Raw genomic sequence first — 21441 nt, forward strand, 5'->3', positions numbered from 1 at the left:
CACCCCAATCCTCCCCACCACCACCACCACCACCAGGGTTGGACACCACTGTGTTAGATGGTCTTGGGACAAATATTGAAAACATCTTTCATTGAGCAGAGAAACACAATGCCCTCTTTATTCCCTGCTATTTACCAGAAGCAGCAGATCTGTTCGTGACTCAGAGCTGACCACTATGGACTACAACATTTATTAGGATCTTGAGATTTGGGGAAGACCGGTTAATTGTTGATTTCAGATCCTTTAAATGTGCATAAGAACATCTTGTGGTCAAATTTAGGCACTGCAGTTTATGTGTCAAAGCACACATCCACTCTCAGCTCACAACCCCATGACTTTAATGGCGAGTTTCCAGTTATGGACCAGTTCCAGAAGATTCAAGAAAACAATTGAAAAGGAGTCAGACACAGTAAGTTGATAAGTAGGTATATACATTTCACTTTAATAATGAGTTGTTAGTAACTGAAAAAGTATCTTGAGATGTTTTTAGAGCTGACACTTTTAAAAATGTACTGTTAGCATTGTTAGCGCAACGTTAGCTTTTGGTCTTCTTAACCCGATATTAGAGTAAATCAGAAAGGTACCGCGGTGTCTTATTGGGGTTTTCTAATAGCACAAAATCACTGAATGTTATCCTAATTCTAGTAACACTGTACTCCAGCATCCTCATCATGGCTGCAGTTGTGAACTCCAGTTTCACCGTGTTGACAGTCAAAAACATCAGATTCATTTCCGGCGCAATGCAGTTCATCCAACCAGATTTGACCAGAACCTGGAACAGATCAGCAGCATCACAAGTGCATTAATGGTGAGCTCTCAAAAACTTTAACAATACATTTTATGAAACAAAAAAAGCAAAAGAAGATCAAAACATTTTGCTTGGATTTAAGAAGCAATTGTTCAGGTATGACTCAGATCTAAACAAGGTACATTGTACAGACACAAGGTGGTCCAATGAGAAGATGGGTTGAGGGAGCAAGTGGCTCACCTGGAGGAGCAGTGAAGGTTGTGAGGACTGACTGGAAGCCTAGCATCTTACAGATAACCATTCCATCATTACTACCAAAGTTGTCATCACAAATGGTGCCCCAGACACCTTGGTGCAGGACCTCCACTCGTCCACTGTACATCCCAGGCACGAGGCGCACAGTTACTGTTGAGATCCAGAGATCAATCCACATGAGATCCTGTTCGATAGAAACTAAAACATTCTGCTCACTCTTAGATTAACAAACACTGTTCCATCACAAAGGTTCCCTAGGATCCACATTTTAACATGATCAGAATTATAGACCAGTAGAAAAGATAAAAACTGTCAGGTGAACAGGAACAAGGAGATCCTCAGCCTTCACCAGTAGGGCTAAACATGTCCCATAATGCTTTGCAGGAGGTAAGGCTAGCGCCCAGGATCTCTACTCTTCCAGAGAAACAGAACAACCAAATATCAAAACATCAGCTGTTGCTTCTCAAACCTCACCTGGTCTTTTTCACTCATTGTGAAGATTTAGACTGATAAATGGCCAGAACAACTACCAACCTCACGCTGAAAAAAGTGTGTACATGCCCTCTTAAAGCACTGTATGAGCCTTATAGTAAATAAAGAGTTTGATTGTATTTGTTAATGTTCATAATGTTTGTTTTGATGTGATCTTGATATGTGGGTCAATCAAGTGGGAGTGGAAATCCTTTAAATCCCGCATCAGTTCCACCCGTGGGGAGGCGACTGTCAGTGAGATGGGGCGCCACACTATTTGTTGACTGCATAACAGATAGCTGAGAATAAAGTGAGTCTAGACTGCTTCTGCTGACAATGTGAACGATACAACTCAGAAGTTCAAGTATTAAAATTAATTCACTAAGAATCAAAGGGATCTCAGTCGGTTATTGTTCAGCACGTCACTACTGGACCCTATCTAAAACAAAGCGGCGTCTGGGTTACGTTTCCGAGAGCCGCTGGAACAAGCACTGTAAAAACACCTCTTGGACTATGCCCTCCTTCCCTGTATCACTAAATAAAGTGTCATTTCAACTCTAGGAGTTTATTTAACTCTGTTTCAAATGGCATTTGGTCACACTCAAAAATGGCATAAAACATACTTTTTTTATTATTGAATTTATTGACATGGGATAAATTATATTGTTAATCAGAAGTTTTGACAACATTACATTTTTGATAAAACTTCCAGCCCTGGTTGACTTTTCTAACTGCGGCTACCTGGCTTCCGGAAACAAACACAAAAAGATACTGATAGTGCATGCCTCAAAAAGGACATAGCACGTAAACTGAGAAGTAATCAAAGTAACCATGTTCTTAACCGATGAGAGACACACCAGGAAAGATATTTGCTGTCATCTGTATCTGATACACACCGATGCTACCCGTGCAGTCGCATTGCTAATGTCACGAACAAACCACCGTTTCAGGTCGGTGAATCTCTCCATCCTTGCTTACTCTATCACCCGCTGTTGATCCATGCTGCCTGAATAATCATGAATGCATATATATTTATAGGCTGAAGATAGGAGTGTATATGTTAGAGCAGGGGTGTCAAATATGTGGCCTGCGGGCCTGATGCGGCCCACAAGCGGGTTACATCCGGCCCGCGAGATGGTTGTGTGAACTTTATTTTCATACTTTACAATGTAAAGTGAAAATAAACGTATCTTTGTGAGCAAGTTTCCTCTGTAACGAGTATAAATAAAACAAAGCTGCGCTCAAGGCTCACACAAGAACTTGAATCATATCCTGAAGTTGGCCGCCACTCAGGATGTGACTCCTGATATTGATGTGCTGGTGAAAGCTAAAAGATGTAAATTAAAATGAGTCAAATATGCTTTAAGTGCTGCATGAAACTGATCTAGCCATGTGATCTGTAAGCTCTTTGAATCACTAAGGAATTCTTTTTAATTGATTGTTTTTCAATTTCTTTCAAAATTTCAAGTACACTTCAGGTGTTGTACTTGTACTATTTTGGATACACTGTCCTCAGGCTCCAGCCTTGTTTTATATTGATTGTGTTAATACAAAGAAAACAATCTGAAGCTGTTTTTAATTTACCGGTCCGGCCCACTTGGGACTAGATTTCCCTCAATGTGGCCCCTGAGCTAAAATGAGTTTGACACCCCTGTGTTAGAGCCTTGGTGTATTTATTGTTTATTTACTCTCCTCCCCTTCTCTTATTAATCCTGCCAGCCCACCACTGTAAATATGACTTGTCAAAAAACATAATCTAAAAGACAGTTTAGGGATCTTTTGAGTTCATTTCTGTTACATGTTATGTTACAACCCCGACATGTGCTGTTAAAATGTGAAGGAGGGTTAGGGTTATGAGGGGGTAACATAAGAACTTGGAACAGTGGAATTAAAAGTGTTTAATTGTCATAAATGTTTTAAAACAAGTGCAAAACAGATGGTAAGCATTGTTAAAATAATGCCAAAGGGGGAAAAAAACTCTCTAAAGGTTAACATTACAAGACAACTTATTAACAATTAAAACACCTGGTTAAAACTTGGTAAAAGGTTTCCCAAAACTGAAGGTGTTTTAAAATCCACAAAGTTGATAAAAGTCTTAATACCAGAACAGAGTTAACCTTTAAAATACTCATCACTCAGTCAGCTAAGTTGACATCAACTAGATCTTAACAAGATGGACGAGAGATGTTTCAGTGTGTTGCCAGTTCATCAGAATCCTCTGACTGATTGTGCCTGAGCCTTTCATAATCAAAGTTTCTTTGAGTTTGGTTCACTGATGACTCAGTGTGCTTCTCTCTCCATCACTTCATCAGTAGAACAACCCAATGAGTGTATTGAATCACATCCATAGGCGTCATTTTAACCGGGGACGCCGGGGACATGTCCCCGGCAAAATTTGTCATTGGCAGCTGTGTCCCCCCCACTTTCAAAAACGCCTGCTGATGAGGATTTTTGTTTTACCAGCTCAGATCTTATCCAGGGGTCGGCAACCTGTTCCCATCAAAGAGCCATTATTACCCGTTTCCCACGGTAATTTTGGACGGACCTTAATAAGCAGTGACTTAAGTGAAGCAGGCAGGTCGCGCTAGAAAATTTCGTTTAAAAAGACGTCATAAATGTGTTCCCCCGTCATTTTTATTTCTAAAATATGAAGTAAAAACTCACAATTTAATTTTCATTCATTTGTCATTAATATGTAGTCTACACCCGTGCGTGAAGTGGACCATCTTCCAGTAAACGCAAAGCATCCAGTCCACCTCTCCAAATGCGTAAAATGTGCATCAGCCGCTAGTTAGGCGCGCGCGCACCATCAGCTGATCAGCCCAGACAAGAGCAGAGCGACTAGAGAAAGAATAGAGGATAATTGTGTCTGGATGTGGATGGAGATTACATTTTACAGCAGCCTGATCATCATTTAAATACGTAAACCATCACCTGTCTTCTAGTCCACGCTATCAGCATTATTTTATATTTTAATTGGTGTGTGTGTGTGTGTGTGTGTGTGTGTGTGTGTGTGTGTGTGTGTGTGTGTGTGTGTGTGTGTGTGTGTGTGTGTGTGTGTGTGTGTGTGTGTGTGTGAGTGAGTGTGTGTGTGTGTGTTTTCCACTTCAAACACTGGTCTAACCAACCAGACCAGCGTGCCCAGTAACACATTAATGTTACAATTAAACAGTTTCACTTCATGTAGGCTAGGAACGTTTCATCTGCCGTGGCCCGACCGCTTCTGCTCCACATAAACTTTGTGCGTGATCAAATGTCTCTACGCTTCATGCGGAAGACGGGAACAAGCGCTGTTCAGCCAAAGTTTCATAATTTCATAAAAAGAACATTTTCCAAGTGACACATCCCTCAGAGAGACCGGGTTTCCAGAACGCTTCAGTGGGAGGAAATCATCGCATGCGCGTGGTTCTGCACTGCGAACCCCAGATCTTCAGCTCACTGTCCACCGGGGGCGCTCCGAGCCGCGCTGAACACAGTGTCCAGTATAAAGAGCTCTGATGTTCTGATGGGAATATTTTACCTCCGCGTGTGCGTTAACGATTAAAATGTCAGCTCATCCATGAGCATCCGTGTGCGTCGGGGTAATTTTTTCAAACCAAGCAACATCCTTGAGTTCATCTGTCAAAATAAACAGTCAAATGGAAATATATGTAACCTGCCGTTTAACTGTTTTGCCTTCCTGTGAAGATTGTTGCAAAGAGAAACAATTAAACTTGATTAACCCTAGAGCCACGCAGAGAACCATGCAGAGCGCATGCGGGAAGGTTCCTCCCACTGAAGCGAGTGTTTTCCAAACCCTGTCTCTCAGAGAGACTTGTCACTTAGAAAATGTTCCCTGATTATGAAACTTTGGTTGAATAGTGCTTGTTCCTGTCTCCAATGTGGCGACACATCCAGGAGCCGTCTGAGGAGAAGCCCAGAATCTCACATCCTCTTCAGCTCATAAAGTGCCTATATGATTACGCACAAGCGTGACCGGTCAACCACCGCAGACCGGGTTGGACCTGTTCAGGTTTACGCAGACAATCTACATTTAGAATTGGCATACAGGTGTAAAATTAATGCAGTAAAATATAAAGCATTTTATTTAAATATCCATTTATTATTTTACAAGCACAGAGAGTTGCATCAGATGGATGGAAGAGCCGCATGCGGCTCCAGAGCTGCGGATTGCCGACCCCTGTGCTAGCCTACTTTATTGTCCCCAGCAATTTTTAAACCCCACTCAAGTGTATGGTTATTGTCCCCAGCAATTCTGAAAACAAACTGACGCCCTTGATCACATCTCACTCTGATTGTCATACTTATTCCTTAGTCATGTTCTTTAGGATTTACCTGATGGATGGTTGTTAGTGTTATTCACTTACTCTGTCTTTCACTGCCACCCTTTTCTCCTTTGGGACCTTCAGGACCCGGGGCACCTACAAAGGAACAAAAAAGATCCCAAAAACCTTTTGTCTTGAATTTTTCACTATCATATATCATTTTAAAAACAGCATTTGCAATTACAAATGTAACATATTTATAAGGAAAATAGTTTGTTTTGTGTCCAAGTTTTTTCTTCTTCAGGTAGTTTCTTGCCAGGTTCTAGGTAGAAACCACACTCACCAACAGTTCCATTCACACCTCCAGGTCCTCTTGGCCCTGTTGATAGGACAATAAGTTAACCTTAAACTCATCTGATTTAGGAATCTTACGGGCTCGACACACGGGAGGCAACAAATGACTGTGATCAGCAAAACCGTTCTCACAACCTGACGTAAAATAGGCGACATGGGGCAGCGGCCAGCGGCAAAAGCCAGCGACCCACTCTGTTCCAGGGCGAATAGCGAGTCTTCCGTTGTTTTGATTGGTGTCAGATTGGAGGGAATGTTGGGTTAGTAAAGCAGTTCAGAGTTGATAAAGTGGTAGACGTGAGTATGTGTTCATCTTCATGGTGTGAAGTGGTGAAATGGTTCTAACTCACAAACTGGATCAAAAAGAAAGAACATGGGTGGAAAAAGTGATTATTCACTTCAGTTCACTAAAAGCAACTCCTTAAAAAGAAAAGCCACCTTAGTGGCTGTTCACAGAGATTTAGCCAACATTATACAGTATAAGAATTGCACTCATATTAGATTTAGAAACAAATCTAGTTTCTTGTTTCTTACAAGTTTTGATTCCATTCTGTTGTGGTTTTAATTGCATGTAGTTCTCTGACTTTTTTTTACTTTCACCCTGAAGTGAAGTTTGGCGCCACTCTTGAATGAAGAAGTGAGAGCCACATTGGGTAGGGTTAGGGCAAAAGAGCAGAGAACCAGGACATGGGCTGTGCAGAGCCCTGCTGTTGTGATGGGAATGACGAGTGTTTTGCCCGCATATTACTTAAAACGTCTCAATTAGTAGATTTTCAACAACCCTGAAAATTTAGACAATAAACTACAGATCATTCTAGCTTGACCTGCCAGACTCGTCCTCTGTTTAATTCTGCACAGAGAAAGAGTCTGGTAACTCACAGGCAGAGAGGCACTTGAGGGGCGGGACTAGGCAGCTCAAAAATAACCAATCAGAAAAAAGACAGAAATGCCGACTGTACCATGTGACGCTGTAGTTTTTAGCTGTAGTAAAAAATTGCGTCTGACAACGGGGCAAACATCTTTTTCTTTAGAAGAAACGCTTTTAGCGCTTCTATTTGTTGTGGTTTTAAAGGCATTCAAGTCATTAAGAACAGAGGAAAAAGCCGCACAAACTCTGCTGCTGTCTTCGTTGTTTATGAGAAACTGAGCGTCGCTGTGTGTGAGTTTCGCAACGCTGTAATTTTTTTAGCTGTAGCCAAAAATGGCGTCTGGCAACAGCGCCAACATCTTTCTTTAGAAGAAAGGCTTTTAGCGCTTCTACTTGTTGTTTTAAAGACGTGTCCAAGTCATGTAGAACAGAGGAAATAGCCGCAGCAAACTCTGCTTCAGTTGCCATGTTTGACAAACTCGGCGTTACGGGGTGTGATGTACGATACTCAGCGCTGATTGGCTCGGTTAGAATTCTCACAGGGTGGGGTTATTTGAATAGGAGAGTTCCCCAGACTCTTTCTCAGTGCAGAATTAAACAGAGGAGTCTGGCAGGCCAGGCCACAGATTTTATTATTGCAGCAGGTTATGAAAAAGTGTTTGTGTTTGTTCTGCAATGAGCAACTAACCTGGGGGTCCCTGTAGACCAGTAGACCCTGTGTCTCCTTTGTCCCCTTTGGACCCAGTTAGACCACGCTGTCCAGGGTCTCCTAAACAACACGTTTCTTATGAATGCACTCACAAATACAGAAACTACAGTAAACTACAGTGAACTGTGCCCCTGAACCTGAGGATTTTGGTGTTTGTTCCATCCACCCACCAAACAGATCATAGGGACCAAATGTTCTGCAGAATCTTCCCTCTCAAGCTTCATTCTCCAGCTCACCCAGAGTGACTCCAAGGTAATCTTGTAAGACCTGTGAGATTAATGTCTTCAGAGAGTCTTTGGTCTGCTTCTGTGCCTCTTCCCGATGGGACATGTCTTGAACATCTCCCAAAGAAGGCATCTAGATGGCTGGTTGGTTAAATTAATGGCCTCGCTTTCAGGATCAGCTCCCTCTTTACCACTATAGATTAGCACAGTGTCACTGGAGGCACAGCCCCTGTTGTACCCTCACTCAGGAATAAGAACCTAATGTAGTTTAACTTCTTCTGACTTTCCATCCACTTCATCAAGCCTGAGAGTGAAGCAGTTCCGTTCCAGTGGCTGTAGATTTCCAACCATCAGCAGATAGTAAGAGTGTCCCGGCTGACTGTCGACTAACAACATATCAATAGCAATGGAGGTGGGGACAGCAGCCCCCTCTTCTGGTAGTTCAAGAGCATTTCAACTTACAGGAGACTATTCGGACTTCTTTAGGGATCTAATATTTCTGAGGTCTACAAAAAACATGTCCAGGATGTTGTGTTTTTTGGATAAAACCCCTCACATAAAGTGATTTCAGCTGTTTCAGAGCTCTGTCACAAGAAAAACAAGCTGTTGCTGGCTGCACTCACCTACTCACCTGGATATCTGAAACTGCTTGTTTTAGGCCCATGACGCCACTGGGCGTCATGGGCCAGTGTCTTGGCTGCTGCCGTGGATCTGTTGCTGCCAGGGCAGATGGCTCCGCTGATGATGTGTCGTTCATTACCTGACCCATCTGAACTCAGCCTATTGTTTACTCTGGTGTTCACGAGTGTGTGTGTGTGCGTGTGTGTGTGTACATGGACGAGTGTGCGGGTGATTGTATGTCCACTTTTGGAAGTTGGGTGCGGGAGGGGAACTGTAATTTTTAATTGTTTTATACTTGGGGAGGGGGGCTGGGATGGGAATGTGGGATCTATGGGGCCATTTTAATCTGTAAAGCACTTTGAGTTGCATTTATTTGTATGAAAAGTGCTATATAAATAAAGTTGATTTGATTTGATTTGATTTAGGCATTGATTTGATTTGTCATTCTTAAACCTGACACTGACAGAAAACAGTATATGGTTTTATTCACAGTGCTTATAAATGGCCTAAGACTTACTGTAACATGTTTGATGGAGCTTAAGTGCTGTTAAGCCTGCTAATTTAATCTAAAGCAAGATCTCTGTTGCTAAAGCTGTCCAAGCAGACCCTTGATCACAGCCTCCTTCTTCCCACCTGGCTCAACATAATCCCATCATGCAACATCCTCCTCTGTAGTTTAACCCCCGCAGGACACTTGGAGATGTTATCTATATTCTGACAAAGTAAAATCCTCCCAAAAGAGAGAAAAGCCTGGATTACAAAAAACTTGATACTGCTTTCAGGCAGGGAGACTGTAGTTAATCATGAGTTCAGCTCGTACTGATGCTAAAATAGAGAAGATGAAAAGTTCAGAGTTATGAAACACTTTATGTACCTGCTGAACCACGTATCCCAGTGTCACCTTTTGCTCCACGAGGACCTGAAAGCATCACAGCAAGTCAAAAGTTGGAGGTCACACAAGTGTGAGGGGTTCCCTGTCTGCAACAATCTAGTTCCTTACACACATTCTCTCATTTAGACTAGTCAGACACAAAACAAGACAATGTTACATCCTCATGTAGACCAGAGCAGGCACTTACCTGGAATTCCAGGGTCCCCCTTTTCTCCCTTTATATTTACTCCTAGGTCCCCTGGTGGACCTCTGGGACCTGTAGTAGAACACACACACACACACACACACACACACACACACACACACACACACACACACACACACACACACACACACACACACACACACACACACACACGGCCTGTCAGCAGGATGAGTCAGCAGCATCAGATTAAAAGAGGAAGTTAATTCATGAGTAAGATCTGCTGATATGTTTTTTTCCATGAAGGAGGTGGTGTTCCCAAGTTTCAGAACATGATGTGAAACTGATTGTAGTGTTAGTATAGCACAGGGGTCGGCGACCCGCGGCTCTTCCATCCATCTGATGCGGCTCTCTGTGCTTGTAAAATAATGAATGGATATTTAAATAAAATGCGTTATATTTTACTGCATTACTTTTACATCTGTATGCCAATTCTAGATGTAAAGATTGTCTGCGTAAACCTGAACAGTTCCAACCCGGTCTTACTGTGAGACCGGGTTGATGCGTCACGCTTGTGCGTAATCATATCGGCGCATTCTGAGATGACGAGGATGTGAGATTCTGGGCTTCTGCTCAGACGGCTCCTGGATGTGTCGCCACATTGGAGACAGGAACAAGCGCTATTCAGCCAAAGTTTCATAATCAGGGAACATTTTCTAAGTGACAAGTCTCGCTTCAGTCGGAGGAATCTTCCCGCATGCGCTCTGGCTCTGTGACGCGCTCCAAGCCCCTCTCCACATCTTCAGCTCGCTGTGGACCTTATGTAGTACACGCTGACAGTGAGCTGCGCTGAGCAGTGTCCAGCTCAGATGTTCAGATGGGAATCTTTTCTTGAGTGATTCAGCTACATCTGCGATGTGCATAACGTATAAAGTGTCAGTTCGTCTGCATGCGTCCGGGTAATTCTTTCTATTCTTTCTCCGTCAACATAAACGGCCAAATACGGGAACTATCCGGTCAACACAACACAAGCCCTGCTTTTAACTGTTCTGTTTTCTTGTGAAAATTGTTGCAAAGAGATATAATTTAACTTGATTAACACCAGAGCCAGGCGCACTGCGCCGTTATCTCCGTCACTGTAAATGAGGGAAAAACAAATTGATCGGATCCTTTTCTGACCGTCCCCACCTACAAAGTTTAATTACAACAATCAAACGTGACAGAGCCTGGATTTGTATTCTGAACAGTCTAAACATGTTTTTAAAAGAAACGTATGACAAAAGTGGCACCTGCTCAGTAAAACCACCAACAGGGTGAAAAATATCAAAATATTGTAAGCAGAGATAGACGGGCTACAACTTCTGGATCCATTTTATATAAATTGTTTTATTGATTATCTTCTTATGAAAGACAGCTTTGACGTACACGAGCGACCGGTACTGGCTGCTGTCACCTGTTGTGATTGGTTAAAGCAGCTCTCAGATGTCTGAGGGTAGGCCCCGCCCACAACGCCGCGGCTGCTGTGGCTCCCAGTGTTCTTTACTGTGGGAAACGGGTAATAATGGCTCTTTGATGGGAACAGGTTGCCGACCCCTGGTATAGCACCGTCTTTGTTACAGAACAACTTTCTAAACTTGTTTTCTAGTAAGCATTTTAATATTTATTGATATCACATCTCACCAACTTGACCAACTCCTTGCTCTCCTTTATCCCCTTTAACGCCTTTATCCCCATGTGGTCCTTGAGGTCCAGCAGTCCCGCTGTCCCCTGTAAAGAATAAAACCAGAGTGAGTATCTGTCCTCAGTGTGCTTCTTGTTCTGTAATAAGAGAGGCCATCTCAAGGTTTTACAGAACATGTGTAGTACTACAAGCCAAGAGTTAGACAGGTTTCTCCCCAGCTGGGAGGAACTGAGAAGGGTTTCAATCCATCTAAGGGGTCTTCAACCATCACAGTTCAAAGAGCCCTTTTTATCCTCAGTCCAATGACTGAAACTTTTTAGAGTCACAACAATCACAGGGGCCTTCGAAAAATGAAAAGTTATGCATTTTGAGAAAAATCTACAAAGAAGGATTAGGCCACTAACCTAAAGTTTTCTTTTGTCTCAGAATTCTGAGAATATTTTTCTATTTCTAAATATTCAATAGAGTTGTAGTCATATTTAAAATGAAACAAACAAACAAACACACACACACACACACACACACACACACACACACACACACACACACACACACACACCATTTTGTTCCTATTATTAGGTTTTGAAGTAAGGAGAAAAATAAAACTTTTGATAAATGATGATATGGATAATGTTTTTTCATGTGTTGTTCTTTGTGAAGGATGTAAAAAACATAAATAGATCTAAGAGCAACAGTTACAGAGTACTGGTCTATCAGCTCTACTTCTGTGCTCACATGCTTTTTTATGCAGTGAGTGGTTTTACATGGTGACTCATCTGATCCACGAGCAGAAAAAAAAATTGTTAGGCAGAAAAATAACCTCAGAAAACCTTCCCAGTAGACCAAAACTATAAGACTGAAGAAACAGTCATAGACCCTACATTACTGAAGAACTCTGGGTTGCTTAAGAACAACAACAGGACTTGGGTAACTAGAGAACAGTGACCCCCACACAGTAATGCTCACTTCTGCAGTGTTTACCAAGTCAGGCTGTGTCCCTGGTCTGAAACCTGATTCAGTTGTTTTCTGAACAGGATGTGTTAGCGTTTTGGCAGGGGAAAACCAAACCAGCTCCTGCACCAGTCCTCATCTAGAGCAAGTCCTTCTCCTCAGATATTAGAGATGACTTTGTTAGTTGGTCCTGGTGAGTTCTTGCTGTTTTTTTTTTCAGAACCCATTTGTCTTTTATTTATCCTTTAACATTACAGTACATATTGTTCTTACATGGGTCCCCACATCTCACAATGATTTTGATTAGTTTGTAAACAAATTATTGACTTTTTGGAGGAAAGTTCTTGACTCTCCCACTTTCATGTTTAGGACTTTGAGCCAGGTTGTGACACAACAGAAGGGTGATTAATCAGGTCACATTTTTGTTCAAATGTAATCTACAAAGTTTATCTCAACACACAAGTCATGACTGCATTAACAGTCAGAGCTGTAGTTGGATGTATCAACGTCTCTCTCATTTCACCCTCACAACTGACTCACCTTTCAGGCCTTGGTCTCCCTTTCGACCTGGAATTCCAGGATGCCCGTTTGTACCAGGAAGACCTGGAGGTCCTGTAAGCAGTCATTATAAATGACTCACACCCAACATACAGACACTTTTAAGAAAGTAAAGTGTTTTCTGTATTTATTTACAAATGTTTCACATTGCAGATACAAATTTGTTTACCTGTTTTGAGGCTGATGATTGACAGTTTGTCCTGCAGGTTGTAGGTGCTGGTGTTAAGCAGGTTCACATCAGCCTTCAGTTGGTCCAGCAGTCCCTCCTTACCACACAAGCTTGTTATCTGTCAATGATACAAAGCAGGGGAGTGAAGGAGCTAGCTTTCATAAAACATTCAAAAATACGGTGCTTATCATAAATACCCTCACACCCCGCTTGTGTTGGCGTTCCTGGCATCAGTGAAGTCTGGACTCACACTGCCAATTGCATTCCGGTATTGTTACCATTAGGTATGTGTATTGATGAAATTTTGGTGATACGATATGTATCACGATACAGGAAAGACAATGCAATATGTATCACAATATATTGCGATACATTCAGTTAGATGTTATTAGACGTTTTTAGACGTTTTTTAGACAGAATTTTTTTGTACGAAAATTCAATAAACAGTCCAAACTGATACTTAACATGTTTAATATTAGGTATCTGAACCATAATAGGGATTTACATTTCAATGGGGCAAAACAAAACCCATTGTACACTAGGGGTTGTATGAACTAGTCGACTAGTCGACCTCACTGCTCTGTAGTGACTTTTTATGCCTGTCATCGACTAGTCGCTGTCACGTGATAATGACAAGATGCAGTCCTCAGGAAAGACAGCAGGTGACGAGCCCCTGCGCGTCTGGATCGAGGCGGAGGCGACGCGCTGTGCCAGAGTGTCGGTACTGACACCCGCCGTAAAACGGACATTTAACCAAATTGTGACCTTTTCCCTCTTGCAATTTAACCTTCCCCTCACCCCCATCCTAACCTTAACCAGCTTGAGCATGCAAAGCTCTGATTGTTGACGAGCTCCAGACATCTGCGTCCTGAGCACGGCCACAGTAACATTATCAAATCAGGTGTCACCACTCAAAAACAAATGTAACGCGATCGTTCACTTCGGCTCATTTCCTTTTATGTTTTCTGTCTTTTATTTTTGCCTGATGCACCCCGCTGCTGTGGAGCGGGGCACATCATCTGTTTTGTCCTCCGGTGATGCACTGCGGCCGGCGAGCAGCTCGCCCTGTGCCGGTAGATCTTTTAGAACTGCAGTTCAAAGGTAACTCATAAGGTGAATATATATGAACCCAGGTAGCAGTTTTTCTTTAGGATTGAGAGGAGATGCAGGAAGATAATAAACAGGCAGGACAGAAAAATAGTCAAATAAAAACAAGTCAGTTTTTGTACCTGCTGGTGGCAACAAACAGACACCACTGAAGGTAATCAGAAGTGAGGAACAGAAAATGAAACAATTATTTTAATGTTTAGAGCAGCAGGAACTCCGAGAGGCTGCAGGCGCATCAGTGAGTTTGCGGCCGTGGTGCAGGGGGAGAGGGCTAAAGCAGAATCTACTGTTGTTAAATGTGATGTGTTTAACTTTGAAAATGTGGGCGCAATTTTAAGTGTATGACGTCATCAACGACTAGTGGAAGTCGACTCGATTTTCATTACTTGACTGTCGACTTTAAAAAAAATTAAGTCATCCAACCCCATTGTACACTGCTGCCAACTAGCAGTCGGCGTTTGAACCGCACCAAAAGAAAAGAAAATACACAAAGGTTTGCATGAAAATTCTTCCAAAAATTAGATACACAGCTTTTGAAAATAGATATAATGTCGCTGGAAAAAATCATGATATATTGCCATATCAATAGTTTCTCACATCCCTAATTTCCATAGTGACCCTAATAAGCCACTGATAATTTTAATGGCCAGACCTAAAGGGTGGTTTCTCTGGTGACCTTTTTGCTCTGCTGATGTTTACCATGGTGACTTATCTGAGTCAGTAGTTGTTATGGTGACTCTATAAAGCATCTGGCAGTTACCACGGTGACCCCAAAGTGCCACTGGTAGATGCTTTGACATTTCTGTTGATGTTGGTTCTCTTTATGCTTTACATACAGTGTCTGTTTCAAACACATACTTTTGAATATGCAGTTGTTGCAGGTTAATGCTGTAGCTGACCTTTTGTTCATGTGACTGCTCATGATCTTTGGTCATTGCATCATGACTAGCGGGTGCTTCTACTGATGGAATGCAGATCCAAAGGGGATAGAGCTTTCTAGTTTTGGGCCCCTAAGATATGAAATGAGCTCAGAAGAGCTCTAAATCCCTGCCAACATTGCTAAAGCAAAATTAATAAATGTAAAAAATAAATACAATCAAACTGAATCAGAACCTGACTCTGCAGAGTCTGTAGTTGATGGTTCATGTTCTGGGTTTCTTGGCTGCTGTTGTGGATTTGGAAGCTGCTTCCACCCGGAGAGCCACCAGCCAATCTCAGCCCATGGGATGTGGGATTAGCGGGAGAAGACCCCAATTTGAAAACTGGACCCAAAAGAAAAACAACACGCAGAAGTGTTCAGGATTAATACGACTCTCTTCACAATCACAGTGAAAACAGAAGTTTGATGTAATATTATTTCTAAGAAATGGTATTTCAATGATCTCATCATTCGCATTATTTAAAGGTATTTAGTACCTGTATAAATGAGAAAGACATCTACAGCTATCTGTAAGATGATATAAACCAGTAGAAGAATATACCAGCGTCTTCTGGGTTTTGCTGGTTTTAGATCTGAAACAAACAACAGAAAATGAGTAAAAACAAATGTCCATGAAGCTAACTCCTACTGTGAGAAATAAGTTTTATATCCAGCAGACCAATTTGGAGGTCGAGGGTGTGTAACCATCATCAGCTTGTACAAAACCACACCAACATAATTATAACTTCACTCAGACATCTTCCACATGCTTTTGTGCTAATTCAGACATAGCTCAGTAACATCTGACACAGTTTGGTATAAAGTCCTGAAATGTGTCACGCTTTGATTTGTTATTTGGAAACTAGAAATTAAAAACCAATTATTTGTTTCACTGATTTTTTTCTTTAGTGAAGACCAGACCAGAAGAGCAACTAATTTATTTATGTGTACGTAACACAGCTCTGTTAACCCAGAAGCCTTTCTTGGTAGAACCTGTTTTTCACAGAGACCCTGCTATGCTTTGTGGGAAACATTAAATGCTGCCTCCACCTACTGGTCACAGCCTGCTTCATCAGCGCACAGAAACACAATTATTCTGTCAAACATCTGTAACCACAGTTCTGCTGTTCACTGAGCTCCAGAGAAACAAACAAGCTCTGAGGTATGACACTACAGCAATCGAAATTTTGAAATTTTGTTCATGAGGAGGGAGCGTCCTCTTTTAATTTGTTCACAACAATTTCAGCCTTTTCAGAGTAGAACTATAATAAAAGTTTCACTTAAATGAAGAATGCTCTTTTAAATTAGCTTTTAAACGAAACCAGAGGAAATCAGAGGTCTCAGGTCCAAATTAAGAGTTCATAAGTCTGGGGTCTACTGTAGAAAAGGCTCGGTGTCCTTTGGTTTCTAACATTGTGGCCCTGGTCACAGGAAGTCAGGGATGGGCTGGGCACATAAGGATGAAAAAGATCCCAAACATGACTTCGAACCTGCCCTTGGAGAGTTCTGCTTTTTACTGCTAGAATGTTTTAAAATACAGAATTTAACTGGATGCCTTTGAAGCTGAATCAGCAGTGGGGTCACATGAGGGATCTTGGGTGAACTTATCAGAGACATGACAGGAACATTCAGGACAACCAGCAAGTGACCAAAGAGGGCTTTGCTCAAATAAATGAAAAGTGCATAGCCGTAGACCAAACATGATTAGAAAAAAAGCACAAACAAGTAATGGATGCCAGTTTAACTATATTTATGCTCAGGAGAACAACAGCTTTTCCCTTCTGCACATACCTCACCATGGTCCTGTTGCCACTGAATCTAAATTCTGAGCTATGAATCTCCCATGATTTAGATGGCTATATGATAGGTGGTATGTCTGGCTTATTCTAACAGAGTGCCAATATTGGTCAGGTTTTTCTCAGCCAGAGGGACACTGAAAAAGTTGTCCATTGTAATGTGACTTATGAGAGGGGGAAAATATTGTAAAAATCTAATTTATGAAATTCTAAGAGTCTAAAAGTATTTTATTCCATTCTGCTTCTAAAGAAATCAAATAAAAGTATAAAATACACATGAAACATTGATAGGAGCCAGGTGAGGTGGCTCGGGCATCTGGTCAGGATGCCTCGTGGATGCCTCCCTGGTGAGGTGTTCCGGGCATGTCCAACCGGGAGGAGACCCAAAGGAAGACCCAGGACATGCTGGAGAGACTATGTCTCATGCCTGGCAAGGAAGATCTTAGGATTCCTCTGGAGGAGCTAGTCCAAGTGGCTGGGGAGAGTAACGTCTAGGCCTCCCTGCTTAGTCTACTGCCCCCGCGACCTGATCCCGGATGAGTGGCTGAAAATGGATGGATAGACGGATGGACATGAAACATTATGGAAAAATTATGTAGGCATTGTGCTAATGCTTATATTTATTACTTACTATTGTTATCATTATTATTATTATTATTACTTGCTCTAGTATACTGTATATTCACCTGTGTGGCTAATAATTACTTGTAACTTTCTAACAAATAATGTACTCACTCTCAAAGTAAGCCAAACCTAATCAAATATTATGTACAGTTCATAATTGTCATCAATCGATTAAAAAATAATACTTGCCTTTATTGGCAAATAAAGAGACAGAGAGGTGAGAACTGTGCCGAGTTGTGAACTGTATTTTACCTCCAAAAGCTACCAAACTCATGTGGGTCATTTCTGACCCATGTGTGTAAAGTTAAGGTAGGAATACCAAAGCTGTGCTTGTCGATACCATGAGAAAATACAAATACAAATAATTATTTGTGTTATTTATGACATACTTGGAAGAGTGACTGATAAAATGAATTTAGTTTAAAGACATATCATAGAAACACGGAGCTGCAAGGCAATGGATGTGGATCATTTTGGACCCATGTTGTGCATTGTACTGATACAAAAACATTTTTTATTCAGAAAATAAAGAAAATAAAAATTATGATAAAACAAGTAAATCAAGGAATACCTTGACTATTGAATGATGAGAATAATTTATTGCAAAGATATCTAAAATATAAACTCAGCCGGGTCCCTTTTGACCCTTGTTGTGCATCAAAGGGTTAAGCTGATTGAAGCAGGAGCAAGACAGGCAATTGACCTGACCATCCAATGGATAATAAAAAGGAATATCTCCTAGAGATGGATTTATTTGATGTGCTGATGAAATTTTCATTACTTTTTTTTCAATTGTGTCTCACCCACCCACAGTTTGAATCTAAGCAGCTTAGTACGGTGTGTAGCCTAGAGAACTCATTAGGGCAAAAGGAGATGAACAACTGAAAATCATCTGCATAGCAGTGATAAGCTTTGCCTTCAGTTTCTGACTAAATGTGTTCAGCTGAAAGCACATGACACAAAACCTTAAGGTGTACACCACACTGGCAGGACAAGGAGAAATGTATAGTCAAATAGCCACAATTTTGTTTCAGTTATGAAGAAAACCAGTTCAAAACAGATCTCTTAATGTGATTCTGAAGATGACGGCAGGGTTTCAATAATGTTCCCCATTCTGAGAGAACTAAGATCTCATAACAATGTTCCAGTCTGTTGGTTTTATCTTGAGATACACAAGAAACCAATCTGTGTTGCCCAAAGTTCTCAAATCAACAATAGTTTAAAAAAATAAAACAGTATACAGTATAGTAGTACAGTTGCTGTAGTTGAGTGAAAATGTATTTACTCTAAAAATTCTCAGTTATATTTAAGTTTATTGAACAGTTTGTTTAGAACAGTTGTCCTCCTGGCTCAAAACCATTCAGACAAAAAAATAAATAAATCATAAACATAAAAATAATATGTAGGTAATTTTTTTGAGCTGTTACAGCTGCAGGACCATAGACCAATACACATCAGTTCCTTCTTTGTGGTGCTTTGCAGACCCTAATCCTCTGCTGTTTTTAACTTCCTCACCAAGAAAAAGCTATGAAAACATTTCACTTCTGCAGTTTTTGATTTGGGGCAATAAGGGCTTTAGTGTATATGCCAATCAATAATAGCAACAAAGCAATAAGAGCAACAGTCGTGTTAACAATTGTAATAAAATAAGGTAATATTAATGCAATGTAATACTTTTACACATTTTCCTCAAACAACTGCATATTTTTTTAAATAATTCTATTTCACAATTTTTTTCTTGTTAGGTTCATTTATTTGTTCAGTCAGTTGTAGGGAGTTTTAGATATGCTCTACCAATCGGTTGAACAGGCAGGCAGAGCGCTACCAGAATGGCCATGAAGCAGCTTCAGCTTTAAATTTTTCAAAAACAGAGACTTATGGATACAAGATTAACCCCAGAAACAAACAAGCCCCAATCAGAGCCTAATCAGAAAATTACACAGGAAAATAATCAAGGACTAATATTATACATTGAAAACCTTAAAATAAACATTTAACAAATCATGTAAACAACAGACCCGCATCATCAGTTCAGTCTAGAGAACTGTGGCCTTAAAGTTGTCATAACTAATGCAAGTTAGGAGATTGTAGGCAGTGCTCACCATCTGGCTCAAACCTGTGGAGCTCATTCTTGCTCAGTGACATTTCAAACAGCGGGTTATAGTGGGCCTGGGTTGAGTCCACTTCTGTCTCCATTTTCTCTTCACTTCCTTCTTCAGCAACACTCTTAACCATTACAAACTCTCCACAAAAATCTTTTATAAGCAATAACTAATGAAAAGGAAGGAAATGCAATTTTGGAAAAAAGCAGAAACTCCCTACTTCTCAGCATCTCAAAGCAGTATTGCTGCTAGGCAAAATAAGGAACTGGTGCTCTTACCATGCACACAAAAGTCTTGCACAACAGATGCTAAAACAAACCAAAAGTGCATTTGTATGAAGGTTTTGTGGTTGTTTCACAATCCAGAAAATAGCTTTTTTGCAGTAATTGCTTGCTTCTGAACTATAAAAGTACCTAGCGTTGCATAGTAAATTACCTCATTAATATTCATTGATTGGTCTTTTTTGAAACAAAAGCTTTTCATTGAACATTATTTTAAAAACAGAACAACCCACACCTAGTTACGCTAGATCCAACTCAAAAAGATTAACAAACAACAGGTTTCAAAACAGAATCAAAGCAAAACACAAATATCCACAAAATAAACAATCACAAGAAATTATAAAAACATTATCAACAGGCACACCACTAAAGTAAACTCTCACTGAGTAACAGAAAATAAATCAACTGCTTTGTGTTTATTTTTTATATTTATTATTATTTTGATGGAAACTTTTTGGATTTTTAACAGCTTCCACATCAAGTTACTGTAGTCAGATTTTATTTTGACATATTTATAGATGGTGTTTTCTCTTTATTGTTAAAGGTTCCAGAAATGTAATAGCATTTTACCATTTTGAACATTATTTATTGAAAGACCAAGTTCACTGTTTTTTTTTCTCAACACATCTGAATTGGTCTCTAGTATAAATGAATGCTTTGTGAGGTAATCTCTTGGGGGAAAAGTTCTGGTGATCCTGTTTCAGGAACAAGAAGTTAGTTGGAGAAGAAAATGGCTGGATTTGGAGTTGTACTCTGTATCAATTCAAAGACACTTTATTAATCCCAGAGGGAAATTAGAGTTTCAGTACACACAATTCAGAGATCAGACATACATAGGCAAGACACATGACAAGAATTGGTGACTGTGGTCATTCGCAACCCGAGTTGCGCTACCTTAAAAGAGATCAGAGGGTTACATGAGGATTGGTTCAGGTGGAGGGAAAACAAGTCACTTCAGAGTTACCCTCCACCGGGAGGGCAGCTTTGCTCTGCAAAAAAACACCTCAAACATATATGCAACAGACTTCAGACAACACAACATAAGTGTCCACTAGGTGGGGTGGTGGGTTTGGGACAATCCACACTTCAGCTCCTGCAGCCACGATAAGCAGTTCTCGTCACCTCAGTCTGAACATGGGGAGGAGGTCGTTGAGGGTTGGAGTGTGCAGTGACTCCTGGAACGATTCTTCGGCCTTCACAGCCCACAGTCCCGCCCAGGCTGGGATAGGAGACAGAGTTGCCATAGAGACGGCAGCATTCCACATTTCTTCTGAGGGGGAGTATTCGTTGGAGTCTTACAGGCTCAAGGGCACCAGATTCAGATTAGAAATTGTTTTGGAGCCAGACAGAGATAATTGCCTCTCTGTCTTAGAGTTCCTTGGCCCTCAACATCTCAAAATCCCAATAATGGGGTAAATTAATCTATTCCAATCTGTGCTGATTTGTCCACTCGCTCCTTGATGGCATCCATCTTTTTTGCCAGAGCCTGAATCTCGGCCAACGTTCCAAGCTTATGATTCATCTCGACAATTATGTGAGACTGTGAATTCACAGCACGGTGCAAACCAGCTCTGAGCTTCGGGAGCAAACCAATATTCCTCGACAGCTCGTTAATTTTCCGCTAAGCCAGGAAGCCTCCTAGGCCAATGAGCAGGAATCCTGACACCAACACCACGGATATCCGCATGTCTTCAGAATCCTCTACAG

At 41.1% G+C, this 21441-nt stretch overlaps 1 protein-coding gene across 1 annotated transcript; it reads right to left on the reverse strand.

Moving 5' to 3' along the window:
• Positions 1–424: 424 nt before the first annotated feature.
• marco (macrophage receptor with collagenous structure) lies at positions 425–19659 on the reverse strand. Its single transcript, XM_015966902.3, has 13 exons — positions 19454–19659; positions 15429–15524; positions 15126–15274; positions 12906–13023; positions 12719–12790; positions 11227–11313; positions 9592–9660; positions 9387–9431; positions 7647–7727; positions 6083–6118; positions 5842–5895; positions 989–1153; positions 425–772 (listed from the first exon to the last, which is right to left on the reverse strand). Exons 1-13 carry the CDS (start codon positions 19584–19586, stop codon positions 642–644), a joined length of 1236 nt encoding a protein of 411 aa, XP_015822388.3. The 5' UTR covers positions 19587–19659; the 3' UTR covers positions 425–641.
• Between the last annotated feature and the right edge of the window lie 1782 nt (positions 19660–21441).

Source organism: Nothobranchius furzeri, chromosome 6, assembly GCF_043380555.1.
Source record: "Nothobranchius furzeri strain GRZ-AD chromosome 6, NfurGRZ-RIMD1, whole genome shotgun sequence".
Taxonomy (NCBI): domain Eukaryota; kingdom Metazoa; phylum Chordata; class Actinopteri; order Cyprinodontiformes; family Nothobranchiidae; genus Nothobranchius; species Nothobranchius furzeri.

Bases quoted from the DNA above. Each gene is read 5' to 3' on its own strand.
- marco (XM_015966902.3), bottom strand. From the start codon at position 19,586: ATGGTTAAGAGTGTTGCTGAAGAAGGAAGTGAAGAGAAAATGGAGACA. The intron at 15,275-15,428 runs GTACTAAATACC...TTTTGGGTCCAG, and splicing joins TGTCTTTCTCATTTATACAG to TTTTCAAATTGGGGTCTTCT. The intron at 12,791-12,905 runs GTAAACAAATTT...GACTGCTTACAG, and splicing joins AATCATCAGCCTCAAAACAG to GACCTCCAGGTCTTCCTGGT.